The sequence below is a fragment of the Podarcis vaucheri genome (assembly GCF_965113315.1).
Source record: "Podarcis vaucheri genome assembly, chromosome: 11".
Lineage (NCBI taxonomy): Eukaryota > Metazoa > Chordata > Lepidosauria > Squamata > Lacertidae > Podarcis > Podarcis vaucheri.
The window spans coordinates 57,741,934-57,766,370 of NC_138749.1; the positions used below are offsets into that span (position 1 = coordinate 57,741,934).

The following is a 24,437-nucleotide window of genomic DNA, read 5'->3' on the forward strand; positions in this document are numbered from 1 at the left end:
GCAGGATATCAAATCCAAACTCTTTTCTTCTAAATGAAATTCTGATCCTCTGCATAGTACAGATTCTTCCTTTATGGGTAGGCAAATTAAGGCCCGGGGGCCAGATCCGGCCCAATCGCCATCTAAATCCAGCCTGCGGACGGCCCAGGAATCAGCGTGTTTTTACATGAGTAGAATGTGTGCTTTTATTTAGAATGCATCTCTGGGTTATTTGTGGGGCATAGGAACTCGCTCATTATTATTTTCCAAAATACAGTGGTATCTCAGGTTACAAACGCTTCAGGTTACAGACGCTTCAGGTTACAGACTCCGCTAACCAAAAAATAGTACCTCGGGCTAAGAACTTTGCTTCAGGATGAGAACAAAAATCGCACAGCAGCGGCGCAGCGGCAGCGGGGGGGGGGGGGCCATTGGCTAAAGTGGTACCTCAGGTTAAGAACTGTTTCAGGTTAAGAACCGACCTCCAAAGTTCTTAACCCGAGGTACCACTGTATAGTCCAGCCCCCACAAGGTCTGAGGGACAGTGGACCAGCCCCCTATTGAAAAAGTTTGCTGACTCCTGGTACCAGCTTCTGCTTCCCAGTAACCACCTTGCATTGAGCTAGATAATAATAATAATAATAATAATAATAATAATAATAATAATAATATATTTATTGTCATGATATCTGAGACATGATAATCTGTTTGGTTGCCCATCTCAGACCCAAGAATAGAGTTGCACTTATTAATGCAACACTTGTTTGCACCACGGTCCCGACCATCACTGAAGTTCAGAAAAGGCTTCATCTCCAAATTCTAATCCTTTTAGAAATAGTTCGACATTAAAAGCCAAAGCACACATCATCAGATTAAACATCAGCACAGCAGCCCCTCTAGCAAACATGAGTGGCTTCACCATACCAACCATTAAAAAAAACTCCCACAGTATCACTTAAAAGACGTTTAAAACTACAGGTTAGCTATTTGTTGTGCAGTGAAACTGGGATGTTCAGTAATAGGGAAATACGTTTGTGGGGATTTTGTGCTGTGTTTTATTTTTGTTTCTTGTTTGACTCACTGTCGTGGGCCAAAAAGACCATTGGAAAACCTATGGGCTGTGCATCCTCTTTCAGCTTTCTTGGCCGAACCTAAGATCTGCACAGATGCTCTGCGCTCAAATCTACTGCAGCTGACAGAAATCCTTTTGTTTACATGACCTATGAAAAATACCTATGTAATACAAAATACAAGTGGCACAAAGGGTTCTTAATAATGCTACTTTTGTATTTACAGTACTCCACAGAGCACTTAAACCTGCACTGGGCATAGAAAGGGCACGTCGTTCAACCCCAGGCTGACAGAATGCTTAGTTCCCTCATTTACACCACACTGCAATAACATAAAGAGGGGTTTACCATTAATCCAGGTTTTACTACAAAGCATCCTGTTATTTCTCTGTCAAAACACTGTCAAGAGTGCCAAGTGTCTGTCATCCAATTCAGGGGATTAAGACTTCTTTTATAGTGTGATACTTGTACCAATTTATAAAAATACAGATATAGTTTCTTAGGGCTGGTCATAGTCTATATTTTGGACTGGATTCACTCCGCAAAGGTTGAGTATGACAGCTGGCAGGAAGCGGAGGGGAGAATACATCCTCCCCCTTTTCAGTCACCACATTTCAGTTGCCATAGTGATTAATCCTCCATTCAATGGCTGTCTTTGTATATTCCTTTTCAGTAAAACTTTAAGTAAACTTAAGTTGAAAACAAGCAATTGGTTGGGGGGGGGGGAAGAGCCTCTGTATAAAACCAAGGTAAAGTATTTTAAAAAGCAAATTAATTCTAATGCGGAATATTATTTCTTCAAACCTTTGAAATGTATCCTGTTCCTTTTCATTTAATTATTTTTCCTCCTTTTTGCTACCAAGGATAGGGATGGGTGGGTATTGCTTAAAGAGGATCTCTTACACATAGTGTTCAAAGGAGCCAAACAAGGGCCATTCCAGAAACCAGTAATTTCGAATTCTTATTTAGGCTGTTTCACAGAAGCTGTTTTTGCCAATTAACACATAAATTAATTAAGGAATCAAATAAGGAACCCAGACATCCAATTCAAAATAGATTGGAAACAGTAGAAGAGGATGTTTTCCCTGACTCCAGAAGGCTCGAGTTACTTTTATGTTGTTGGGGTTTTTTATTTTTCAAAAAAGGATGCAGGCAACCCTTAAAGCAAAATAAATTAAAGGAAATAAACCTGGAACACCCAATATGCAGACCAGTCAGAATGCGATGGTTTTCCCCCCAACATAGCTGTAATGTAAGCAAAGTAGCAATAAAAGCTTAACAAATATTTAGTGAACATTTTAGTTGGCACACTTCAATTAGAAAGGACATATCCAGTTTTATTTAACTCTACCCCATAAGGGTATTCTTCCATTTTGCTCCCATCTATTCAATTTTGAATGGAAACAGACATTATTACTACTATTATTATTGTTGTTACTACTACTACTACTACCTTTAAATGTTTTCAAATTAGATATACCTCCTCAAACAATGACAAATACATAACAATATATTAGTATTTGCAGAAGGAGCAGTAGCAGAGCTGTAAGAAACTGAAGCAAGATAATCTGTAATTGATCTGATATCCACCACAGAGGCACCAACTCTATAGGCCTGAGGTGTTGGGATGGGGCTGAGGCACCCACAATCTGAACAGGGCAGAGGGGGTGAAGCAAAGCCCCTCTGCCTAGCACCTTTCTCACAATGGGGCAGCCAGGACCGTCGGGGGTGTTGGACCACAAGGCTGCCTGGAGCGGCAGCAAAAGGACAGTTCCCCTCTCTGGTGCGGCTGATAAGGGACAGAGTGAAGTTTATAGCATCTTCCCATGACCTAAAGGAGAATCTGCTACAGATGAAATTTAAGTTTATTTTCAACTGGGCAATCCTCCAGACCACAAAACCCACCACAGTTCAGAGATTGCCGTGTTCAGCTTTCAGTGCCCAAGGTTCAGAACAATTTCCCGTTGCATAAAACAGCTTATACGGGCAAGGACACCCACAAATCCTTTTATTAATGTAGTGTTAAATCTGAAATTTCAAAACTTTCAGGAGTCACACAAATCAAAATTGCTTCACACACACCCCCCCGGGAAACTATGCATCAGAAAAATCCCTCCCATAACCTGGTCCATTAATCCTTAGGCTATGCAACAGAGTTTGCAGCAAACAATACACTATGCTGCTTTTAATACTGTACAAGCAATTCCCCATTTATGCAGGAGTTACGATCCGAGGCACCACACGTTTAAGTGAAATCGCATATACCGTAGATTCCGGCATATAAGACGACTTTTTAACCCCGGAAAAGAGGTTAAAAAGTCGGGGGTCGTCTTATACGCCGGGTATGAGCAGCAGGCTCCGCGCTAAAAGAAAGCCAGGCGACGGGCTTATAACACGAGCCAAGATATTTTTTTTGAAAAACATGAATTGTATGTAAAAGCAGTTTGTATATAAAAGCAGACTGCTTAAGCTGCCCACCCACTTCATTCCGTGGAACCAAAAGAAGACAAACTTCCTCTTAGGCTGTGTCCATTAAGAATAAGTGAATAGCCAGCAGAAAAGGATAAGAGGCCAGAGCAGCCGTGATTTCCTAGTTCATGAAACGTTCTTTGAGTTTATTACAGGGGCTGAGCTAGAGGAAAGCAGAGGAAAGCAGAGAGAAAGTGTAGTCTTTTTAAAAAAAAATTATATGAATCATCAGCAATTAAACAGCGCACATGAAAATTAGCCGTACACTGAGGACATAGCAGTCAAAGACTGCAGAAAGATTAATGGCTTTGTCAAAGTATGTGGTAAAGGCAGTAAATGAAATCACTAGGCATTTCACCACCAGCAGGCCTGGGGTTCCATTTCCTGTTCAGACCTCTCTCCAAGTAAGTATCTAATGCACATCAAGAATCTGGCAGCTCCATCTCCACAGACGGGGTGGTGCATGTGGTGCCAATCCATGTGCTGGCGAGGTATGATTCTTAACAACCATTACCTTGTTGTCTCCTGCTTCTATCCCTGCATTTAACACTTTCTGGGACAAATAAGGTTAACATATATTGCAGCCTCGCAATGTACGTGGCTTGCAAAGGCATTGTTTGAGAAATGATGCACCGTAGCTTTAAAGGTTTTCTTGCACTGGTGTATTTATGCACTGGTGAACTAAGTGGGCAGGATCATGAATAGAGATAGCAAGATAGGGGAGGAAGATCTGATGGCCCCAATGAGGACTGTGTGCTCAGATAGCAGCTGGGTCACAAAGGAAAAACTGGAGTCAGGGTCAGAGATTGGAGGGGCAGCAAATCTTCAAAAAAGATTCTCATTTCTTCTCTTCTGTGAGCTTTTGCAAACCTGTAGGAGTCTTCAGGGATCTATGTGTGACTATAGAGCTGATATATCTGTATACTTATACTACTTTGAGCATTAATATTTTTTATAATTTCGAAAAACTACTAACTATCATACATTACTAACAGCAATGAAAGCATATTACTGGCTTATAAATCATTTGGAGACTATTTTGTCGTGAACAGCTAACAAGTCAAATAAATAAATATCATACAGTATAATTAATCTTATACAGCACATATAAATCTTAAAAATCTTATACTGTGCATATATATATACACACACACACACTGCACATATAAATCTCTGGCGGGATAGAGGTACAAAATAGTTGTTTAAAAAGCAGATCCACAGCACATACCTAAAGCATTTCAGCAAACACTTTAAAGCATACGACTTCCCCCAAAGAATGCTGGGAATTGTAATTTCAACCTCACAGAACTGCAATTCTAAACATCCTTAAACTACAGGCGCAATGTTTCACTGGGCAAAGCTGTGTGCTTCACATGAGTGATAGATGTGCTTAAATTGCATTGTGTGGATCTGCTCTTAGTATTGGCCCATGAGGAGGAAATAGATGAATTGCCTCATTGGATGTGTCACTATCAGTCCCACATGCCAGTCCTGTCAGCAAAAAACTCTATCTCTGCAAAATGAAACAGATGCAGCTTTCCTCAACACTGAATCCCTAATCTGGGAAAGCTACAGATTTTCCAGTCATAGCCTTCCCTGAAGCTTTTGAAGATGCAGAAACCATTCCACAGGCAGCCCTACACACAGCTTAAGCACACAAAGAATGTGTAAATGGGAAAAGTACGACTGCCAACTTCTTTCTAGCTGTGTTTCCATGCCATTGACAGTAGCTGACAAAGAAAGTAAGTAGGTCAGATTTTCCTCATCACTCTATCTCTCTGCTAGGAAACGCTTTCTTAATTTCTTCATAAAAAGCTATTGTTAAGGGCAGATACTGGTTCTTTAATCTGTATGACATGGCACTTGTGACAGTTAAGACTCTGAAACCAATTCGGGGAGAGTAACAATAGGTTGTATCCAACAAAGTTGTGCCACTAGCACAAGACCTTCCACCTACACAAACAGAATTCCTCTTCTTGACTGGTGCAGCACCACCCAATCTATTAGTGGGTTTCTCCAAACCTTCTCCAGCAGATCTGAACAGGGTGCAAGAGGAGAGGAGGGACGGAAGTCCTGTTGCGCAGGTGAAAGTCCTTGCACCTAATGGGAAAATTCCATTGGGTACAACCTGAAAATTCCATCAACATGTGAACTGCTCTGGGAACAAGAAAAGTTTTACAATGCAGTTTTTGTGAAAGATGGTAACTGTCAGTTTGGCTGGGATTAAAAGCTTCTCTGACTTGAAAGCTGTCCTCAGGGATGTCTCAGAAGAAAGGGAACGAAAGGAGAAGAGAATCTAGGGGGCAGGGGGAAGAGGGATTGAGAGAAAGGACTTCAGGCTCCAGGTTACAGAGTCAAGTAGCATATGACTGCCATGTCAGACACCGAGAGCTCTCCTGTGTCTGTAAAAGCAGCGCAGAAGGAAGACGTTTGTTCGGTGCAGTTTCTACCATCACTGTAATGTTGTGGCCTATAAATCCTAAACTGGAAATAGAAGCCAAGAGACAAAGGAGGATGTGTGCTTAAATATATACAGTGGTACCTCTGGATGTGAACGGTATCCGTTCCGGAGCCCCGTTCGCATCCAGAAGCGAACGCAACCCGCGTCCGAACGTCGTGATTTGCTGCTTCTGCGCATGCGCATGACGTCATTTTGACCGTCTGCTCATGCGCGAGCGACAAAACCCGGAAGTAACGCACTCCGCTACTTCCGGGTCGCCACAGCGCGCAACATTAAAATACTTATCCGGAAGCTACTTCAACCCGAGTTATGACTGTACATTAATGAAATTAAGCAACACATGCATAGGAGACAGGCTTCTAGGTTGGCATGTATTATCAAACAAAAACAGGGAAATGGTATGCTTTTTTGACAATATTGTTGTTGACATCCGTCTGCCTCAAGAGACAATGGTGTGTGCCTCTGGGGGTGAAGTCAAACCGCTGTGTTAGCAGCACCAAAGTGGCCTTCTCAGGGCACAAGCCTGGGCAGCGTGCATGGAGGTCCTGGGCTGCCCAGATGACAAGACCCTGGCCTCGCTGATGTGGTCCAAAGGAAAGCAGAGCATGTGCTTTACAATATTAGTTTTTTTTTAAAAAAATGTACTGCAAACAAAGGTACACAACATATCATCCTTGGGATGTCCGTTAAATATTTCCCAGGGAAAATATATTTTATCTTTTGTAACGTATTATCCACCGAACGCCTAGCTCCCTTGATACAAAAATAGCAGCAAGAGCTTTGTTTGGACTCTGTTGGAGGCACATTGTCCAAGGAACTAGGCCTCTGATCACTCACGGTTGCTAATATTGAAAAAGGCAGGTTTAAAAAGCAAGGGGTCGAAAACCAACAACAACAACAGAAAGAGAAAACATTCCGCAAATCCTTCTCTTTACCTTGGCAGGGCGCACTGCTACATTTGCAGGGAGCTGCGAAAACTGCTGCAGTTCAAAAACGTCTTGCACCGCCCACCGACTCATCTGATTTTCTGCCTTGCTTGAACCAACCACATTTTGATTTGAGTGGACATACGACACTTCTGCAACATCACCTATCAGTCGAAAAAGAAACACAAGAGTTCATTCATCTAAGGATACAAGGAGATTGGCAGGTAGGCATTCAATGAAACCAAAGGAAACTTTGCACCAGCAGGCATTGTTAGGGGGAAACTGAGCCCTGAATCTCCTGCCCTTTCCCTCTTTTCTTTAAGTCCTCTTTTTTAAAAAAAACACAACAGTATTTGTATACAAAAGAGTTTTCTTTCTGAACTTTGGTCTGTGTTTGCATCTACACTTAAGCAAATTTTAAGCTTCGTGAGCCTGTTCTACAGCCTCTAAGGATCCTAAAGGTAAAGGTAAAGGGACCCCTGACCATTAGGTCCAGTCGTGGCCGACTCTGGGGTTGCGGCGCTCATCTCACTTTATTAGCCGAGGGAGCCGGCGTACAGCTTCCGGGTCATGTGGCCAGCATGACTAAGCCGCTTCTGGCGAACCAGAGCAGCGCACGGAAACACTGTTTACCTTCCCGCTGGAGCGGTACCTATTTACAGTGGTACCCCGCAAGACGAACGCCTTGCAAGACGGAAAACCCGCTAGACGAAAGGGTTTTCCGTTTTGGAGGCGCTTCGCAAAACGAATTTCCCTATGGGCTTGCTTCGCAAGACGACAGCCCATAGGGAAATCTCCGGGACAGCGGGGAGGCGCAGCGCGTCTTCCCCACTGTCCTCGGACCTCCTCCCGCCGCCGGCTTCGGAACGAAGCTCCGATGCCGGGCGGGGGGGGGGGGACACGTTCTCCCGCCGCCCGGCATCGGATGGCTTTCCTGAAGACTTGGGGTGGGAGGAGGGTTTTCCTTCCCACCGCCAACATTCAGAATGCTGTTCTGAATGTTGGCGGTGGGGAGGAAAAACCCTCCTCCCACGCAAGCCCCGGGAACAGAGGGAAAGCGCTGCGCCCCTTCCCCTCTGTTCCCGTACCTGTCCTGAAGGCTTGCGGTGGGGAGAAAAGCCCTTCTCTGCACCGCCAGCCTGGCAAGCGGTTTCCCTAGGAACACATTAATTGATTTTCAATGCATTCCTATGGGAAACCGTGCTTCGCAAGACGAAAACCCGCAAGAAGAAAAAACTTGCGGAACGAATTAATTTCGTCTTGCGAGGCACCACTGTATCTACTTGCCCTTTGACGTGCTTTCGAACTGCTACGTTGGCAGGAGCTGGGACCGAGCAATGGGAGCCCACCCCATCACAGGAATTCAAACCACCGACCTTCTGATCGGCAAGTCCTAGGCTCTGTGGTTTCACCCACAGCGCCACCCGCGTCCCTTCGCCACCCACGTCCCTTCTAGGGAGCCTAGCAACTCTTAATTCACCCAAATGTGCCTGGTTAGCAGAATGCACATTTCAAACCAACAACCTTGAACTTTTAACCTTTTAAGGAAGATTAACCTCTCTGAAGGTGAAACCCAACCCCCTTTTTGTGCTGTGCTGTGCTTGGCAGAGGACTGAATTGGGCAAAAGCTGTCCCTCCACCCAGCTCTGCTGGCATCCGCTTACAAAGTGATGCCAGCACCCTGTTCTGGCAGCTCAACAAGCAGGTAGGCAGAAGAGCTGATGCCCAGGGGAGGAGGAAGGGGGTGCGGTGGGTGTGGCCCACCCCAGGTGTCACCATTGAGGGGGGTGACAAAATAATATAATAATTTATTATTTATACCCCGCCCATCTGGCTAGGTTTCCCCAGCCACTCTGGGTGGCTTCCAACAGAATATTAAAATACAATAAACTATTAAACATTAAAAGGTTCCCTAAACAGGGCTGCCTTCAGATGTCTTCTAAAAGTCTGGTAGTTGTTGTTCTCTTTGACATCTAATGGGAGGGCGTTCCACAGGGCGGGTGCCACCACCGAGAAGGCCCTCTGCCTGGTTCCCTGTAACTTAGCTTCTCGCAGTGAAGGAACCACCAGAAGGCCCTCGGCGCTGGACCTCAGCGTCTGGGCAGAACGATGGCGGTGGAGATGCTCCTTCAGGTATACTGGACCAAGGCCGTTTAGGTTAGCACCAACACTTTGAATTGTGCTCGGAAACATACTGGGAGCCAGTGTAGGTCTTTCAAGACCGGTGTTATGTGGTCTCAGCTTGATGGCACTCACTGCAGGGCGCCTGAGCCATAAGTCTCTCCTACCCATACTGTCTGCCCACTGCCTCTCCCCCAGCTGTAGGGCAGCTGTGTGGGAGGAGGCAGGCAGACTCTGGATGCCCCACGGCTTGCCCCGCCCTCACCCTGCCCCTGGGCGCGTCACCCCAGCCGCCCAAGCAGCTTCCTCCGCCGCTGCTGATGCCCACAGCAGCCAGTGGGAAGTCTGCAGGCAGGAAGAGATATAGAATCATAGAATCCTAGAGTTGGAAGAGACCACAAGGGCCATCGAGTCCAACCCCCTGCCAAGCAGGAAACACCATCAGAGCACTCCTGACATATGGTTGTCAAGCCTCTGCTTAAAGACCTCCAAAGTAGGAGACTCCACCACACTCCTGGGCAGCAAATTCCACTGTCAAACAGCTCTTACTGTCAGGAAGTTCTTCCTAATGTTTACGTGGAATCTTCTTTCTTGTAGTTTGGATCCATTGCTCCGTGTCCGCTTCTCTGGAGCAGCAGAGAGCAGATATAGAGCAGATATAGGGAGGGCCAGTCCGAGATCCATTAGATCCCAAGTCAGCCCCACTGCTGTCATGTGACGGCGTCAGCCCAAATCCAGGCCCGATTGCTCTTTGCCTGCCCTGCTGACAGATGCATCTGAGCTGTGGATCTTTCGCTTTGTTAATCCTCATTGGGCAGTACCCCAGGGTTTGGACTGCACTCCTAAATAAGAACATGAAATCTCTGTTGAAAGCAGCAAAAATTCAGAAGCAATTTTTGATCATCTTGAGATGCTAACAACACAAATGGTTCTGTGTTGTCTGTAAGTTCACAAAATACAAACAGTGTTTGGTTAAAGTAAACACTCCACTATTTAGAGTCCAAAAAGATAGCATAAGAGCAACAGTGAATCTGCCATATTTACTCAAATCTAATGCTCACCTTTTTTTTTGGCCAAATTACTTTGTGAAAATTAAGGTGCACATTAGGTTTATGGCACATTTACGTCTTCCAGCAAATCCTTTTTTTGGTTTCAAGGTTCTGAAAATGGAGGTGCGCATTAGATTTGATGGCGCATTAGACTCCAGTAAATACGGTAGTATGACCAATAAAACAAAGGAAAGTTTTAACTTGAAATAAAGCTTAGTTTAGACTGTAATGCAGACTGGCAGTAAACCTGTCTCAAAAGCTCCCCTTATTCTGAGCGCTAATGGCAATTTCAAAGAAAGCTTTAATTGTTGATATAGGATTATGAGACAGCTAAGGCTTTGTCTTCACCAATATTTGTTCTTGTTTTAGAAACAGGTCTTTACAATTATTTGACAAAATAATCCTCCAGGTTTGTAAAGAAATTCTTTCCAACCCTGTCCTGCTGTAAACTCATTTGAGGAATAGGAGAAAACTCAAAGTGCCTTTGCTTTAAAGCATCATTCTCGGAACCCTATTGGTTATTCTGCACTGTATGATATATTTGTAATTACCAAGAAGTCTGTCCAGGGATCCCACATTTTTTCCTTGGCTTTCAAATGTTTGCTCGCTGAAAGAAGTCTGGCGCTTATCAGAATGGTTTTGTTTTCTCAGAGTCAAAGAGAGACTCTTAGGATACACTGGCGACTTGGGTTTAATTTGAATTCCACACCTCTCACTATTTAGCCTCCCTCTTCGTATATTAACTGGGAAGCCGTCTTCTGGTGATGAGAACTCATCTATGTGAGAATCGGCATCGCTTTCCCCAACACTCAAATTGCTCTTGTGCAACACAGTTCTTGTGGAGGAGGTATCAAGCCCCCTGTTAGAGAACCGTTTTTCTTTCAGAATGCCGGTGAATTTCTGCTTTCCTGATCCAGACATCTCAATATCATCAGACTCATCACTGATATCACTTGCTTCTTTCACTGATGTGATCTTTCGGGTGTTTTCAAATGGTGTCATTTCGCTGTAAGGTGAAACACTCCTGCTACTGTGCTCGGAAGTCAAATGCTTTTGCAGAGATGTATGCGTGGAGCCTTTTACTCTTCCTAAACATTCACAATTTGTTGCTGCACCTTTACTGCTTTTAACAGATTTCTGGTCAGTAGGAACTTGAGAAGGAAATATGATATCATCACTGTCACTTGAACTGCATTCTGACTCCATAACGACCCCAACTTGATTTAAAATATGCATGTCTTTGTATTTATTTCCAGGGTCCTTTTCTTCTTCAGGGTGTAGTGAAACACGATAATCACAGTCTGTAGTTTCTCTATGAAACTCTTGTTTCACAGCTTTGATTGGTGACAATAAGTTTCTCTCAGGTCCTGCAGTTCTGCAGTGGTCCTCAGTTTTCAGGGAACATTCATTTCGGGAGCTTTCTTTAGATATTTGCCACATTGATTTACCGCCAACACTTTCACCACTGGAGACAGCCATGCAACTATCATCCTCAGTAACTTCAGTGCCCTTTTCTAGTAGTTTAGGAAACCCACACTGCAGCAAAGTAAGCTGTCCCTGCAGAACTTTGCTGTTCTTTGTATTGCAAGATCGGCTTTGTTCTGCTTTCACTTTGGAATTTCTCGCAGGCTCCTCGTCACTGAAGTCACTGCCACAATCAAACTCTTCCCTTTTCGACAGTTTCCTGGGACTGGCAGTGTCTTGATCTTCACAACCACCCTCTGCGTGCTGAAATCATGCAAGAAACAGGAAAATATGAAACAAAACTGCAATTTAAAACGTGTCTTCAAACTATCAGGGCTTACTTTCAATCTTCAAATGACATGCCATAGTCATAATTATTAAAACCTGCTCTAGTGCACTGTGGGATCTACGTAGGAACTGGAACAGGGGCTCCCCTCCCTCTTTCTACGGATTGCTGGATCAGAATACCTGCCATGGAGAGAAGCAGCCCTTCTATTTGAAAAGGATGTGAATGGATCCAGCTCATAAAATACAATTATCAGACATTTAAAAACGTACGAAAACTGCATTATATATATATTTCTTTTTTAAAAAACCACAACTAAAGTTTGTAAGTGCTTATTGACTCTTATTATCTGATATTGACAAACCATTCCCTCTGGTTTGTTACCTACTATTTGGTTATGGAGAAGCAACTTCCTCATTTTCTTACCATATCTTCCAATGTCTCATTTTTGTGCAGCTTTTAAAGATGCATTATTATTTGACCCAACAGCAACCAAAACTAAAAAGCTCAACTTATAGGCTGATGCTTACAGGGCAACTGGGAAGCAAGTCCAAGTCCATTCTGTAGGGCTTACTTTTCAATACACTTACAATACAGGCTTAATTGAATTATTTGTAAGAGGGCACACTGGAGAAGTAGCTAATCTTTAATGACAGAAACAAAAAACTTCTTGATAAAAAAAGACATTTTACTTATTTTTATAGGACTTGTTTGGATGTTTAATGTAGTCTCTGTTTTATTGTGTGACATTTTGATGATACCGCTTACAGTACAGTGGTGCCTCGCAAGACTAAATTAATTCATTCCGCGAGTTTTTTCGTCTAGCGAATTTTTCGTCTTGCGAAGCACGGTGTCGGAAAAGTTTTGAAAAAGCTTCAGAAATCACCAGAAACCTCAAAAAAGGCTACCACACCGCGTTCTATGAGTTGCTCCTCGAAGTCAAGTCGCAACTGTATTAACGGTGTTAAGAAAAAGGAAACAAACTTGCAAAAAACGCAAGACGTTTTCGTCTTGCGAAGCAAGCCCACAGGGAAATTCGTCTTGCGAAGCAGCTCAAAAACCGCAAAACCCTTTCATCTAGCGAGTTTTTCGTCTTGCGAGGCATTCGTCTTGCGGGGCACCACTGTATATTTATGGTATAGTAGCTATGTGAGCTACATTGGACTTCTTTTAGAAAGGTTTAAAAAACCACACCTACACAAATAGCAAAACTAATTATAGATAAGCCAAGGTTCCCAATTATAAGAACATTAGAATTGAAAAGCAGAAAACAGGCCTTTCTAAAATGATGTAGAGTTATACCCATTTGTGCCCACCCTTCTTCTGATGGAAAGCTCTTTGATCCAGTGGAGGGAGGAAGCGGGTCCAGTCAAATGCGACTATGGGGTTGCGGCACTCATCTCGCTTTCAGGCCAAGGGAGCCGGCATTTGTCCACAGACAGTTTTCTGGGTCATGTGACCAGCATGACGTAACCGCTACTGGTGCATGGAGGACCATGACAAGTGCCAGAGCACATGGAAACAGGACACCGTGACAGAAACCAGAGCGCACAGAAACGCCGTTTACCTTCCCGCCATAGTGGTACCTATTTATCTACTTGCACTGGTGTGCTTTCGAACTGCTAGGTTAGCAGGAGCTGGGAAAGAGCAACGAGAGCTCACTCCGTCGTGGGGATGCGAACTGCCGACCTTCTGATCGGCAAGCCCAAGAGGCTCAGTGGTTTAGGCCACAGCGCCACCCACCTGCTGGAAGGAAGAAAGCTTCCATCAGCCAAGGAGACACCATTAAACTCAACCTCTAATGGCCACATTTTCTTTATTTCTTTCACAAGTGTATGTTTTAAAAATATCAATAATGTGTTATTAAATTCCTTGTTCCTCTCCATTTATTATTTGGTACGATACACTGTTCTGCCAAAAAAATCACTTGGCAGATTCAAAATGAAAAAAGCCACATAAGTTCATAAGCCAGAAAAGTAACTTCATACAATGTGCACAGAAATGTTTTGAAGTACGGAGAAATTTCGGACACTTCTAACCCTGTCGTCCTAGGTTTTTTCCCTCCAGTTTCCTCCGGGTCTACTCCAACTGACAGCTCAAGACTTTATCACAGTTAGCAGATCCAAAATCTTAAAGCAGTACATTTCATAACATGTGAAAACAGAAAGGCAAGTTGATAATTTACCGTTTCTGCTGCGTCTCCCTGGGGTTCCTCTTTTAACCATGTAGTAGCTGTCATGACACCAGCTTCCACTTGGCCCTCTCTCTAAAAAATGAAGCAATTTACTAATGGTTAAGCTTACATCATGTAGTCTCGCTGGTCTGATCAGTCACCTTTCTGCACACCAGTGCATGCCTGTTCTAGATACTAATAATGGAGCCATTCTCTGAGTGCTGATCCTTGTATAGCCAAAATGGCAACACAGACACACACAGAGAGATATGTCAGGGCATCAGCAGGCTTGGGGGAATTGTTTTATTTGCATTAAAGGACAGAGTTAGCAGATCTTAATTCATAGCTGTCAAGCGCCCCTTATTTGGCGGGACAGTCCCTTATCCCAACGCCATGTCCCGCTGCTGTCTCTTATTGATGATGTCCCTTAAATAAGCTACTGAAGGTAATGGGGCCCTTTCTATGTCCAGCTGTCCTTTGTCAACAACAAATTGTTGCTGTTTTTTTGTGTTGAATATATGCTATATGGTAATTTATGGACCTAATAGGTATGTAAAGCCATTTGCACATAACAAAATATGTATTTTATCAAAGTAATTGTTGATCCCTTATTTTGGCTGCTGATCCCTTATTTTCGAGGCTGCTGGTCCCTTATTTTCAAATCTGTAAGTTGACAGCTATGCCTTAATTCCTGATATTTTCCTGGTTGGGGATTATTACTCTCTCTCTCTCTCTATATATATATATATATACACACACACACACACACACACACACAGTCGTACCTCGGAAGTCGAACGCCTTGCAAATTGAACGTTTTGGCTCCCAAACGCCGCAAACCCAGAAGTGAGTGTTCTGGTTTGCGAACGTTCTTTGGAACCACAACGTCCAACGTGGTTTTCACAGCTTCCAATTGGCTGCAGGAGCTTCCTGCAGCCAATCGGAAGCCGTGCCTTGGTTTCCAAACATTTTGGAAGTCGAACGGACTTCCGGAACGGATTCTGTTTGACTTCCAAGGTACGATGTATGTGAATAATTAAAATATCCACAATGTGGCAACAAATGAGAGGGTTTTTCTCAGTAATGACGCTCTGCTCAGGGAATGCCTCCTCCTCTCACATTCAACTGGTGCTATGATGGGTTTTCGGCACTAGGTGGGCTTTTTTTTGTTTTAAACCATTCAGCTTGATTGGTGCAGATGGGCATCTCTGCCCTTGATGGACTTGCTTAAGTTGTTTCTTGTTTGCTCTTTGGAACTATACTGACTTGAACTGTATTTTATTTTGAATTACTACGATGTACCCTGATCTGGGAGCATATTCAATGAAAAACAGGTTAGGAGTTTCTCAAACAAATAAATATTAAAATATCAAGTTAATGTGGTGGTGAGGAAGCTCAAGCCTTCAGAACTCTTCCCAGGTTATACCTTTTCTCTGTCTGGGGATATTCTGTGCCCTTCTCAAATACTTTTGCCTGGCTGGAATGGTTCTTTGAACTGTGAACATGCTGGTTGCTTGCTTGGGTGTAAAGATGGCCTTAAAATCATAGAATCATAGAGTTGGAAGAGACCACAAGGGCCATCGAGTCCAACCCCCTGCCAAGCAGGAAACACCATCAGAGCACTCCTGACATATGGTTGTCAAGCCTCTGCTTAAAGACCTCCAAAGTAGGAGACTCCACCACACTCCTTGGCAGCAAACCCCACTGTCGAACACCTCTTACTGTCAGGAAGTTCTTCCTAATGTTTAGGTGGAATCTTCTTTCTTGTGGTTTGGATCCATTGCTCCGTGTCCGCTTCTCTGGAGCAGCAGAAAACAACCTTTCTCCCTCCTCTATGTGACATCCTTTTATATATTTGAACATGGCTATCATATCACCCCTTAACCTCCTCTTCTCCAGGCTAAACATGCCCAGCTCCCTTAGCCGTTCCTCATAAGGCATCATTTCCAGGCCTTTGACCATTTTGGTTGCCCTCCTCTGGTAAGATATAAAGAAAAGACGCCTTGGCCCAGTATACCTGAAGGAGCGTCTCCACCCCCATCGTTCTGCCGGGACGCTGAGGTTCCCTCATTGCGAGAAGCAAAGCTACAGGGAACCAGGCAGAGGGCCTTCTCGGTAGTGGCGCCCACCCTGTGGAATGCCCTCCCATCAGATGTCAAAGAGACAAACAACTACCTAACATTTAGAAGACATCTGAAGGCAGCCCTGTTCAGGGAAGTTTTTAATGTGTGACATTCTAATGTATTTTTAATCTTTGTGGGAAGCCGCCCAGAGTGGCTGGGGAAACCCAGCCAGATGGGCGGGGTACAAATAATAAATTATTATTATTATTATTATTATTATTATTATTATTATTATTATTATTATTATTATTCTGACTAGAAGGTAGCCTACTGTACAAAGGGTTAGACCAACTGCTTGGCCTACTTTTTGCCTCTGGCCCCAGCCACCATTGGCATGTGCCCCCCAAATGGATGCCCATTAGGGAATGCTGCCCTTGGGACAAAAAAGTTTCCCCAGCCCCAAGTTAAGGAAAAGTTACACTTGCAACTAGACTGGATTTCTCTTATGTGGTGAGAAAAGCGATATTACTAACTTTACTGTTGTGAAAATCCTCCCACATTTCAAAACATGTGTTTCTTCACAAGCCTGGTAAGATATAGAGAAAAGACGCAGAAATATTCAAAAGCACAAAGGTAAAACACCACACCTCCAGAATCTCTTTTGTCAGACAGGATCCATGGTCCTGAAGCTTGAAAAGGTTATGAATACCAAAAAGTTCTCCTTGGTGTTGCTTTGATCCTTGCACAGCCTCAAAATACCGCTTGGCATTTTCACTTCCCACTACAGCACAATGCAGTTGCTAAAACAGAGTAGAACATAAAAAAAAATAATAATTCGGGAGCATGTTCCTGCAACATGTCAGAATTTCCTGGCATTTACAGTTTATGTGCAGATTTAGCCAGAGCAGGCAGAAATTCCTAAAAGAGTAAAATATTGTGTTTTATTTTCCCTGGCAGATGCCACCATTGTGGAGTAATATTAACCTGAACAATGTTATTGGAAAATAAAGAAAATGTGCTCTGAAGTCTCCCGTGTACCCTGTATAACATAGGAAACCAAATAACTGTGCTAATGTACTCCAGCAGATACAAGAAACAAGCTAGACAGTAGATGATCTCCAAGTGTAGGCCACAGCCCCACTGCCACCATCCTCAATAGTGAGAATTTAGTTAACATGAGCTAGGGGAAAGCAATATATGATCCACAGGCTACATCTGCACCACCAAGGCTTTCATATTACTTGAGAAGCAGCCTACTTGTCCCTTCCTCATGGTCAACGGGCAAAATCCAATGTGGGACCACAACTGGTGAAAAAAGGCTTCCCACTACTCTCACTTTCCACCACCTTGCTGTAGAGCAATAGAATGCTCAGATCAGAGGCTGGTGGCACAGTATATAGCACAATAGGGGAAGACATTGGAGATAGGAGGAATATAAAGGCATCCTTTGCCGCTCATCCTTCCTGAAAAATCTATATGCCTGAAAAGCAATATGAAGCTCCTGTTCAAGGCTGCCTAGAGCACAACACTGGAGAAATCCTTTTACAGATCTGCAATGTTTTTTGCAGGTTTCACCTGTCACTTACTATGTTGTACCATCTTGTGAGGCTTGTTGTCCCCTGAATTGCCAAATGCCAGAAAAATCTCCAGACCTCTCTGTTAAGTATATTTGGTTTAACTGACACAGAAATGGAAAATGTATGTGTATCAATGAAGGTTTATAATGGAAAACGGCTAAATGTGTATTGCTAACATTGGCATACACAGTAGTTTTCTAAGTGGACTCAAAGCTCTGGATGAGTTGATAATTAACTAACTGTTGTTTTCTGCTAGCTAACATGTGAGTGTTGTAACTTGAGATCAGATGACAAAAGTATTGAGTTGCAACTTCGCCATCTTGAAAGGATGGTGGCTGTTAGCTTTTCTCTGATAGAGAACAAAAGGATAGGATAGTGGCTTTTCAAAAAAGCTGCATAGCCTTAGGCAGGCTAGAATAGGGGAGAGAGGCACCGTTTTAATTCTTGGAGCTACCTTTTATTTCTAAGATGCTGCGCCTGTGCTGGATGGCACATGGATATTTTAGATGTATCTTTGATGCTTATGTTCTGTTTTTGAAGAGTTCTGCACGTAAAAGTTTGAATCATATTTTTATGGGTCTGGACAATGATTTCTTTCAACAGGAGTCAGGTCTTATGCTTCTAGTCGCTTCAAACTGCACAATATTAATATCTGCAATACTCTCTTCCTAATCTAACAAAAAGGTGTAATCACCACTTGCTGGTCAAAATCCTGGCACTATCACAATTTAAAGTATAATTTGTTTGCAAAAATGGCACTGCGATTTATTTATTTTTAAAGGTTTTACACAGAAACTTGGAATGACACCATCTGAAAATACTATTGGGAAACTTCATTTGAATTTACAAGGCAATGATTTCAATCAAGTTTCTCAAACATACATCAATGCTGCCTGTAAGCTAATTAACAAAATGTATAGCGGGCAGGATTTTTAACAATGTTTAAAGTCTTGCCAAAGGTATTTGGCCTAAAAACTGAGCTGTTTTGACAGTGTTTTTGTGTAAAAGACTTGAACTTCAGGACCTCTGCAATTATTTATTCTGAACTGATCACATTACCAGCAATATTACTTCCCTCCTCCCCAAACAAACAGTGAGGCCAACACTAGTAACATTCATTATTTCAAATTATTTCAAGAGGAATATTAGCTGCAATTTGTGTAGAGAACAATTCATTTCCACACAGAATCTTTAAGCTGTACTCAGCATAGATCCACTAAAATTCATGAATTTAAGCCCCTAGGTTTCAATGGATCTGCTGCTCTGAGTAGGACTTAGTTGGATATAACCCAGTATTGTTAAAACCATTAAATGTTGGTTCTTGGGTAATTCTTATTTTAATTTTAATATTTTATCGGCCAGGTGTCAAGAGAAGGAGTTCGACGTTGAAGGAGTTTAATATACATAACCCATTAGTGCAAACACACAATAATAAGGTTCCCTGCGGAGGAGATTGCAGCTGCTGCACTCCTCCTCCGATCCTCTTGCCATAAGCTAGGTCACGGTTTAGTGATGTGGCTCTCCAGGCAAACCATGAGCTGTAAATCCAAGAATAAACCTTGGTTACCGCTTGTGATACATCTGGAGAGAGATCAATGAAGAGCCCAGGTTCAGACAACAAACTAACTCAAACCGTGAGAAGATAAGTTTTAGAAGGCCAGTGAACAATGTCAGAAAATTCTAATGTTTATCAGGGAACTTATTTATAGAGCGCCACCAGTGTATACAGCGTTTTACAATGTGATTAATAATTATTATTATTATTATTATTATTATTATTATTATTATTATTATTATTATTATTTATTATTTATACCCAGCCCATCTGGCTGGGTTCCCCAGCCACTCTGGGCGGCTTCCAACAGAATATTAAAATACAATAATCTATTAAACATTTAAAGCTTCCCTAAACAGGGCTGCCTTCAGATGTCTTCTAAAAGTCTAGTAGTTGTTTTTCTCTTTGACATCTGGTGGGAGGGTGTTCCACAAGGCGGGTGCCACTACCGAGAAGGCCCTCTGCCTGGTTCCCTGTAACTTGGCTTCTTGCAGTGAGGGAACTGCCAGAAGGCCGTCGACGCTGGACCTCAGGGTTCAGGCAGAACGATGCGGGTGGAGACGCTCCTTCAGGTATACTGGACCGAGGCCGTTTAGGGCTTTAAAGGTCAGCACCAACACTCTGAATTGTGCTCGGAAACGTACTGGGAGCCAGTGTAGGTCTTTGAAGACTCCCAGTCACCAATCCAGCTGCCGCATTCTGGATTAGTTGTAGTTTCCGGGTCACCTTCAAAGGTAGCCCCACACAGAGCGCATTGTAGCAGTCCAAGCAAAAGATAACTAGACCATGCATCACTCTGGCGATACAGTCCGCGGGCAGATAGGGTCTCAGCCTGCATACCAGATGGAACTGATAAACAAGCTTCCCTGGACACAGAATTGACCTGCGCCTCCATGGACAGCTGTGAGTCCAGAATGACTCCCAGGCTGCGCACCTGGTCCTTCATGGGCACAGTTACCCCATTCAGGACCAGGGAGTTCTCCACACCTACAGGCAGGGAGAGGGTTCCATGCCCTAATGAACTTATAATCTAAATTTGTACAGTCAAGAGACTACAAAGGAAGTGAAGCAAGGAGCAAAGAAAAGAGAGAAGAGGAATGAGAAAAGAAAAGTATATAAAAAAGATTAATGTGATGCAAAGCAATTATATATGTACTTATGCTTCAAAATCAAAAAGCATGGGCACAAATGATATAAATGAATGTAAAATTTGATAAGTCATTGTAAGAACTAGGTGCTTCTTAAGAAATAAAGGGGCGTGTCAGAAGTGTTTAGGTGTTTTATTATTTATGCCTCTGCCATGATAAATGTTGCCCTTTACTAGTTAATGATGAATTAAATGTGAACATTTATTTCAGGCACCCTGGTATATATTCTTTTGTTATATTCTCTCTAGGAAGAGTTTAAATTATATATGAGAATTATTAAATTAGCTTAAAAGCCATAAAGCAAAGATAAAGATTGTGTTATATTCGGTCAACTTTAATTTTTACACAAACAACTGGTTAACAAGTGCTGTGATTTGATATAAAAAATCAGCAATGTGAACAAAAACATAGTGAAAACCTTACCTGTTTATAAACCTGCCGTAAGTACATCATCTCCTCCACCGTCCCCAAAGAGATTAGCCGAAATACTTTCACATCCCTGCATTGGCCAATCCTGTAAGCTCTGAAAAAACCAAAGTCCTGGGTCAAAAAGAAGAAGAAAAGAGAAGAAAAAAGAGAAGCAATTTCAAAGTAATCAGTTTTTAGCAAGTTGCCTGTACCTGTCAATGGCTTGAAGATCATTCGCTGGGTTCCATGTTGGGTCAAACAGTATAACAATATTTGCACCAACAAAATTGAGCCCCAGTCCACCAGCCCTTTATAACAACAGAAGAAACAAAGAGGTGAAGAAATGTGTGTTTTTTTAAATGAGATCACCACTTGTATATAAAGTAGCATTATTTGTTACGAGCATTTTTCCTAGACAAACTGGCAGAAAGTTCTCAAGTTTCCAAAAGGCTATAAATAATGCCACTAACTATACTGCTTTCAGTAGAAACCACAAATAGCATTTCTCTCATCATAACGAACAAACTTACTGCAGTTTCACTGTTCCTGTGCAACAGAGCTACTGTCCCATCATCTTCCATAATCTCACAATACTAGCGATGGAAAGTGACATTCACATTTATTACGCTACAAACAATGTACATTTTCCAACTAAGTTGTTTTGTACAAGATACCTCAAGGTCATTTTCATTCTTCCCCAAAGCTATACAGGATGAAAGAAGGGGGTACAGAGGTTTACATTAACTACGTTGTTCCATTTACAGGAAAAGTCGCTTGCCACATTCAATTAAACTAATGTGCTGTACTTCAGTTTGAAGGGACAGGACACAATTTATGTTCACTTGGGTTCAGAAACTCCAAGGAAATGAAGCTTACTAAACTTTTAAAACGTTATGCTTCTACTTTCCTTGCAACAATTCTTTTCCAACACTTAATAAACTAGACCGAAAACAGTCCAAAATAAGCCATTAAGAAGACACTCTTTTAAATAAATTGGCTAAACCTCAACCATATTGACAAGTTTCACAGACAAGATGTGATGACTTGATTTCATTAAAATCCTCAGAGTTTTTGCTTGGATCAGAGATAAGTCACCCTGCATGTATATTCCAGGGAATCAAATTATATGTGTCAATGTGGCATTTTTTTCTCCAACAGTTGCATATTGAACACATTTTCCTTACAAATAAAGCAGCTCAAATTCTGGGTAGGCTTCAAAGATGAAATCTGAAGCATTTTGTAGGAATTTTACATCACATCAATAACATCACATGAGTGTGCAGTCTCTCTTTGAACCCAATCCACCAAATTCCAGTGAGTAATCCTATTACATTTCAATTGGCAGGAAATAACTTCAAATAACTAAAAATACCCTCCCCATACCTTAGGTCTTCTCTTTTAAGAAAAGTTATTGGAATTAAAAATAGAAAACAAAAGAAACATAGTTGAGAAAAATTACGGGTTTTTAATTGGGCTTATTTTTTCCTGACACAATATTATTACTATATTTGATTACTTAAAATATGTATATACCACCTATTAGGATAACATCTCAAAGCAGTTTGCAATAAAATTCATAAAAAATGCTACTGTCTGAAACTAGCCCTGTAAGTGGAAGGCCTTGAAGACTATTATACTGTATTGGTATTAAATACAGCAAAACAGAATGGTCTCTTTTGGGGGGCTTCGTGAGTGACAAACAAAATGACATCTTGTGAACAGGGATGTGATATTGTGAAGGGCGAGTGAAAAATATAGACCGATTAACTCTAAGCATTAAATACAGCCGAGGCCATGACTGAATTTTTAATTGAATTTCTGAGTTTCTATTTGTGCATGTCACTACTAATTTCTTTCAAATGAAACTGAGGATGATAGCTTTCAAAAACAACTGCATTCAAGATTATTCTGGTCCCAAAAGGGGAACAAAAGGGGGGGCTTTTATTTATTTAATATTATCACTCGTCATTTTCGATCTCAAGCGATCCTCAGAAAGGGCAGACGAAGATGAAGACCGAAGAAATATGGAAATACGTAAGGGATATGACTCATTTCTACCCTAATAGTCTTGATTGATGCAGTCTACTTCCCAGTCTTATAACAGCAGACAGTAATGTTATTGCTTCTTCCCAAGGAAGTGACAAAATGCAAGATCAATCAAGTGGGAGTGCAGTAAATTTGCTATAAATCTCTTAACTACCTAGACAAAAGCAGACACAGCATTTTCTTACATTGTAGAAACGAGGCAAATGTTAACTTCTTCCATGCTGTTGAACTCTTTTACTATCTTGACCCTTTCCTCCGCTTTTGTATTTCCATCGAGTCTTCGGTAATCTAGCCCAGATGCCATGCAATATTGCTCCAGAACATCAAGCAACTGGTGGAAGAGGTGGGGAGACCAGGCAATTAGTACTATTTAAAAAGAACCACAATAAAACCGGCAGATCAAGTGTCTTGAAGGTCTGTAACAGCTCAGAGTTTTCCTACCATCGCTCTTTCTCCAAAGTCATAGAATCACAAATATTTAATTAACTTGCAGAAACACTTAACATTTTCCATTTTCCATTTACTGCAGTGGTATGTTTAAATAGTGTGTTGCTTTTCCAGTGGAAGCAATGAACTATTAATTTGATATGGAGAACTCAGATAATGTTTACATTCATTTTTTAATTCAACCCAGGCAACCCTGCCTTATCTCATGTGCCATTTCCCCAAGTCCCATTAGTCAGTTGCAGGAATTCACACATAAGAGAAAGAGGCAACTCAGCTTGGCCTAGGCACTGACAAGAAAGTTTCACAGGATAACCCACATCTCTGCTCAGAAGTAAGTCCCACTGAGTTCAATGGGACTTACCCTCTGGAAGTGTGAACAGGATCGCATCCTCAGTTTATCTAAGAGCTGCCTCACACCTTACATTTTTCCGACAAGGAAATCCTTCTGTGTGAGGAAAAGCATTAATACTTCATAATATAATCATTGTACATGCATCTGTTTTGTTATGCGCACATGCAACTGAACAGCCATAGGTGTGATTGTTATGGGGTATGAGGAAATACTCCCAAGTTTTTCCTACACAAAAGTGTTCGGGGGGGGGGGTGTCATGTGTCATGGTTTGACTTTCTCCAAACAAGAACAAGGTTTGGTCTTGGCTTACGAATCATGGTTTGTTTGAGTAAAACAAACCATGGCTCCTGGTTCAATTATACTGTTAAGCTGAGGATGATGGTTTGTTGCTCCTGCTGGATTGAAGGGAGGCACAAAGCAGGAGCAAACACCTGGTAAACTATGAACTGTGAAATACTGTGACATGCAGACTGGGCTATTATCATACAGTGGTGCCTCGCAAGACGAAATTAATTCGTTCCGCAAGTTTTTTCTTCTTGCGAGTTTTTCGTCTTGCGAAGCACGGTTTCCCATAGGAATGCATTGAAAATCAATCAAGGCGTTCCTATGGAAACCGCCTTCAGACCAGGTCCGGGGACAGTCTGTCCCCCGACCTCTTCTGAAGGCTGGATGGGGGACAAGGGCTTTTCTTCCCATTGCCAGCCTTCAGAAGGCTGTTCTGAAGGCTGGCGGTGGGAAGAAAAGCCCTTCTCCCCACCTCCCGCCCTGCAAGCTCCGGGGACAGGAGGGCTTTGCTGCCGCCCGCCAGCATTTTAAAAGCCCCCGCTGTCCCAGGGCAATTTT

General features: G+C 42.4%; 1 protein-coding gene across 8 annotated transcripts in view; it reads right to left on the reverse strand.

Annotated features, from left to right (window-relative positions):
* The window catches only part of ERCC6L2 (ERCC excision repair 6 like 2), a 291,509-nt gene that overhangs the window by 232,277 nt on the left and 34,795 nt on the right, over window positions 1-24,437 (reverse strand). For all 8 annotated transcript variants that reach the window (XM_082241486.1, XM_082241490.1, XM_082241489.1 and 5 more), the window contains 7 exons: window positions 22,981-23,126; window positions 20,962-21,057; window positions 20,765-20,864; window positions 16,709-16,861; window positions 14,011-14,091; window positions 10,627-11,803; window positions 6,915-7,069 (listed from right to left, as the gene is read on the reverse strand). In XM_082241486.1, the coding sequence (XP_082097612.1) occupies window positions 6,915-7,069; window positions 10,627-11,803; window positions 14,011-14,091; window positions 16,709-16,861; window positions 20,765-20,864; window positions 20,962-21,057; window positions 22,981-23,126 (1,908 nt within the window). The remainder of the gene's footprint in view (window positions 1-6,914; window positions 7,070-10,626; window positions 11,804-14,010; window positions 14,092-16,708; window positions 16,862-20,764; window positions 20,865-20,961; window positions 21,058-22,980; window positions 23,127-24,437) is intronic.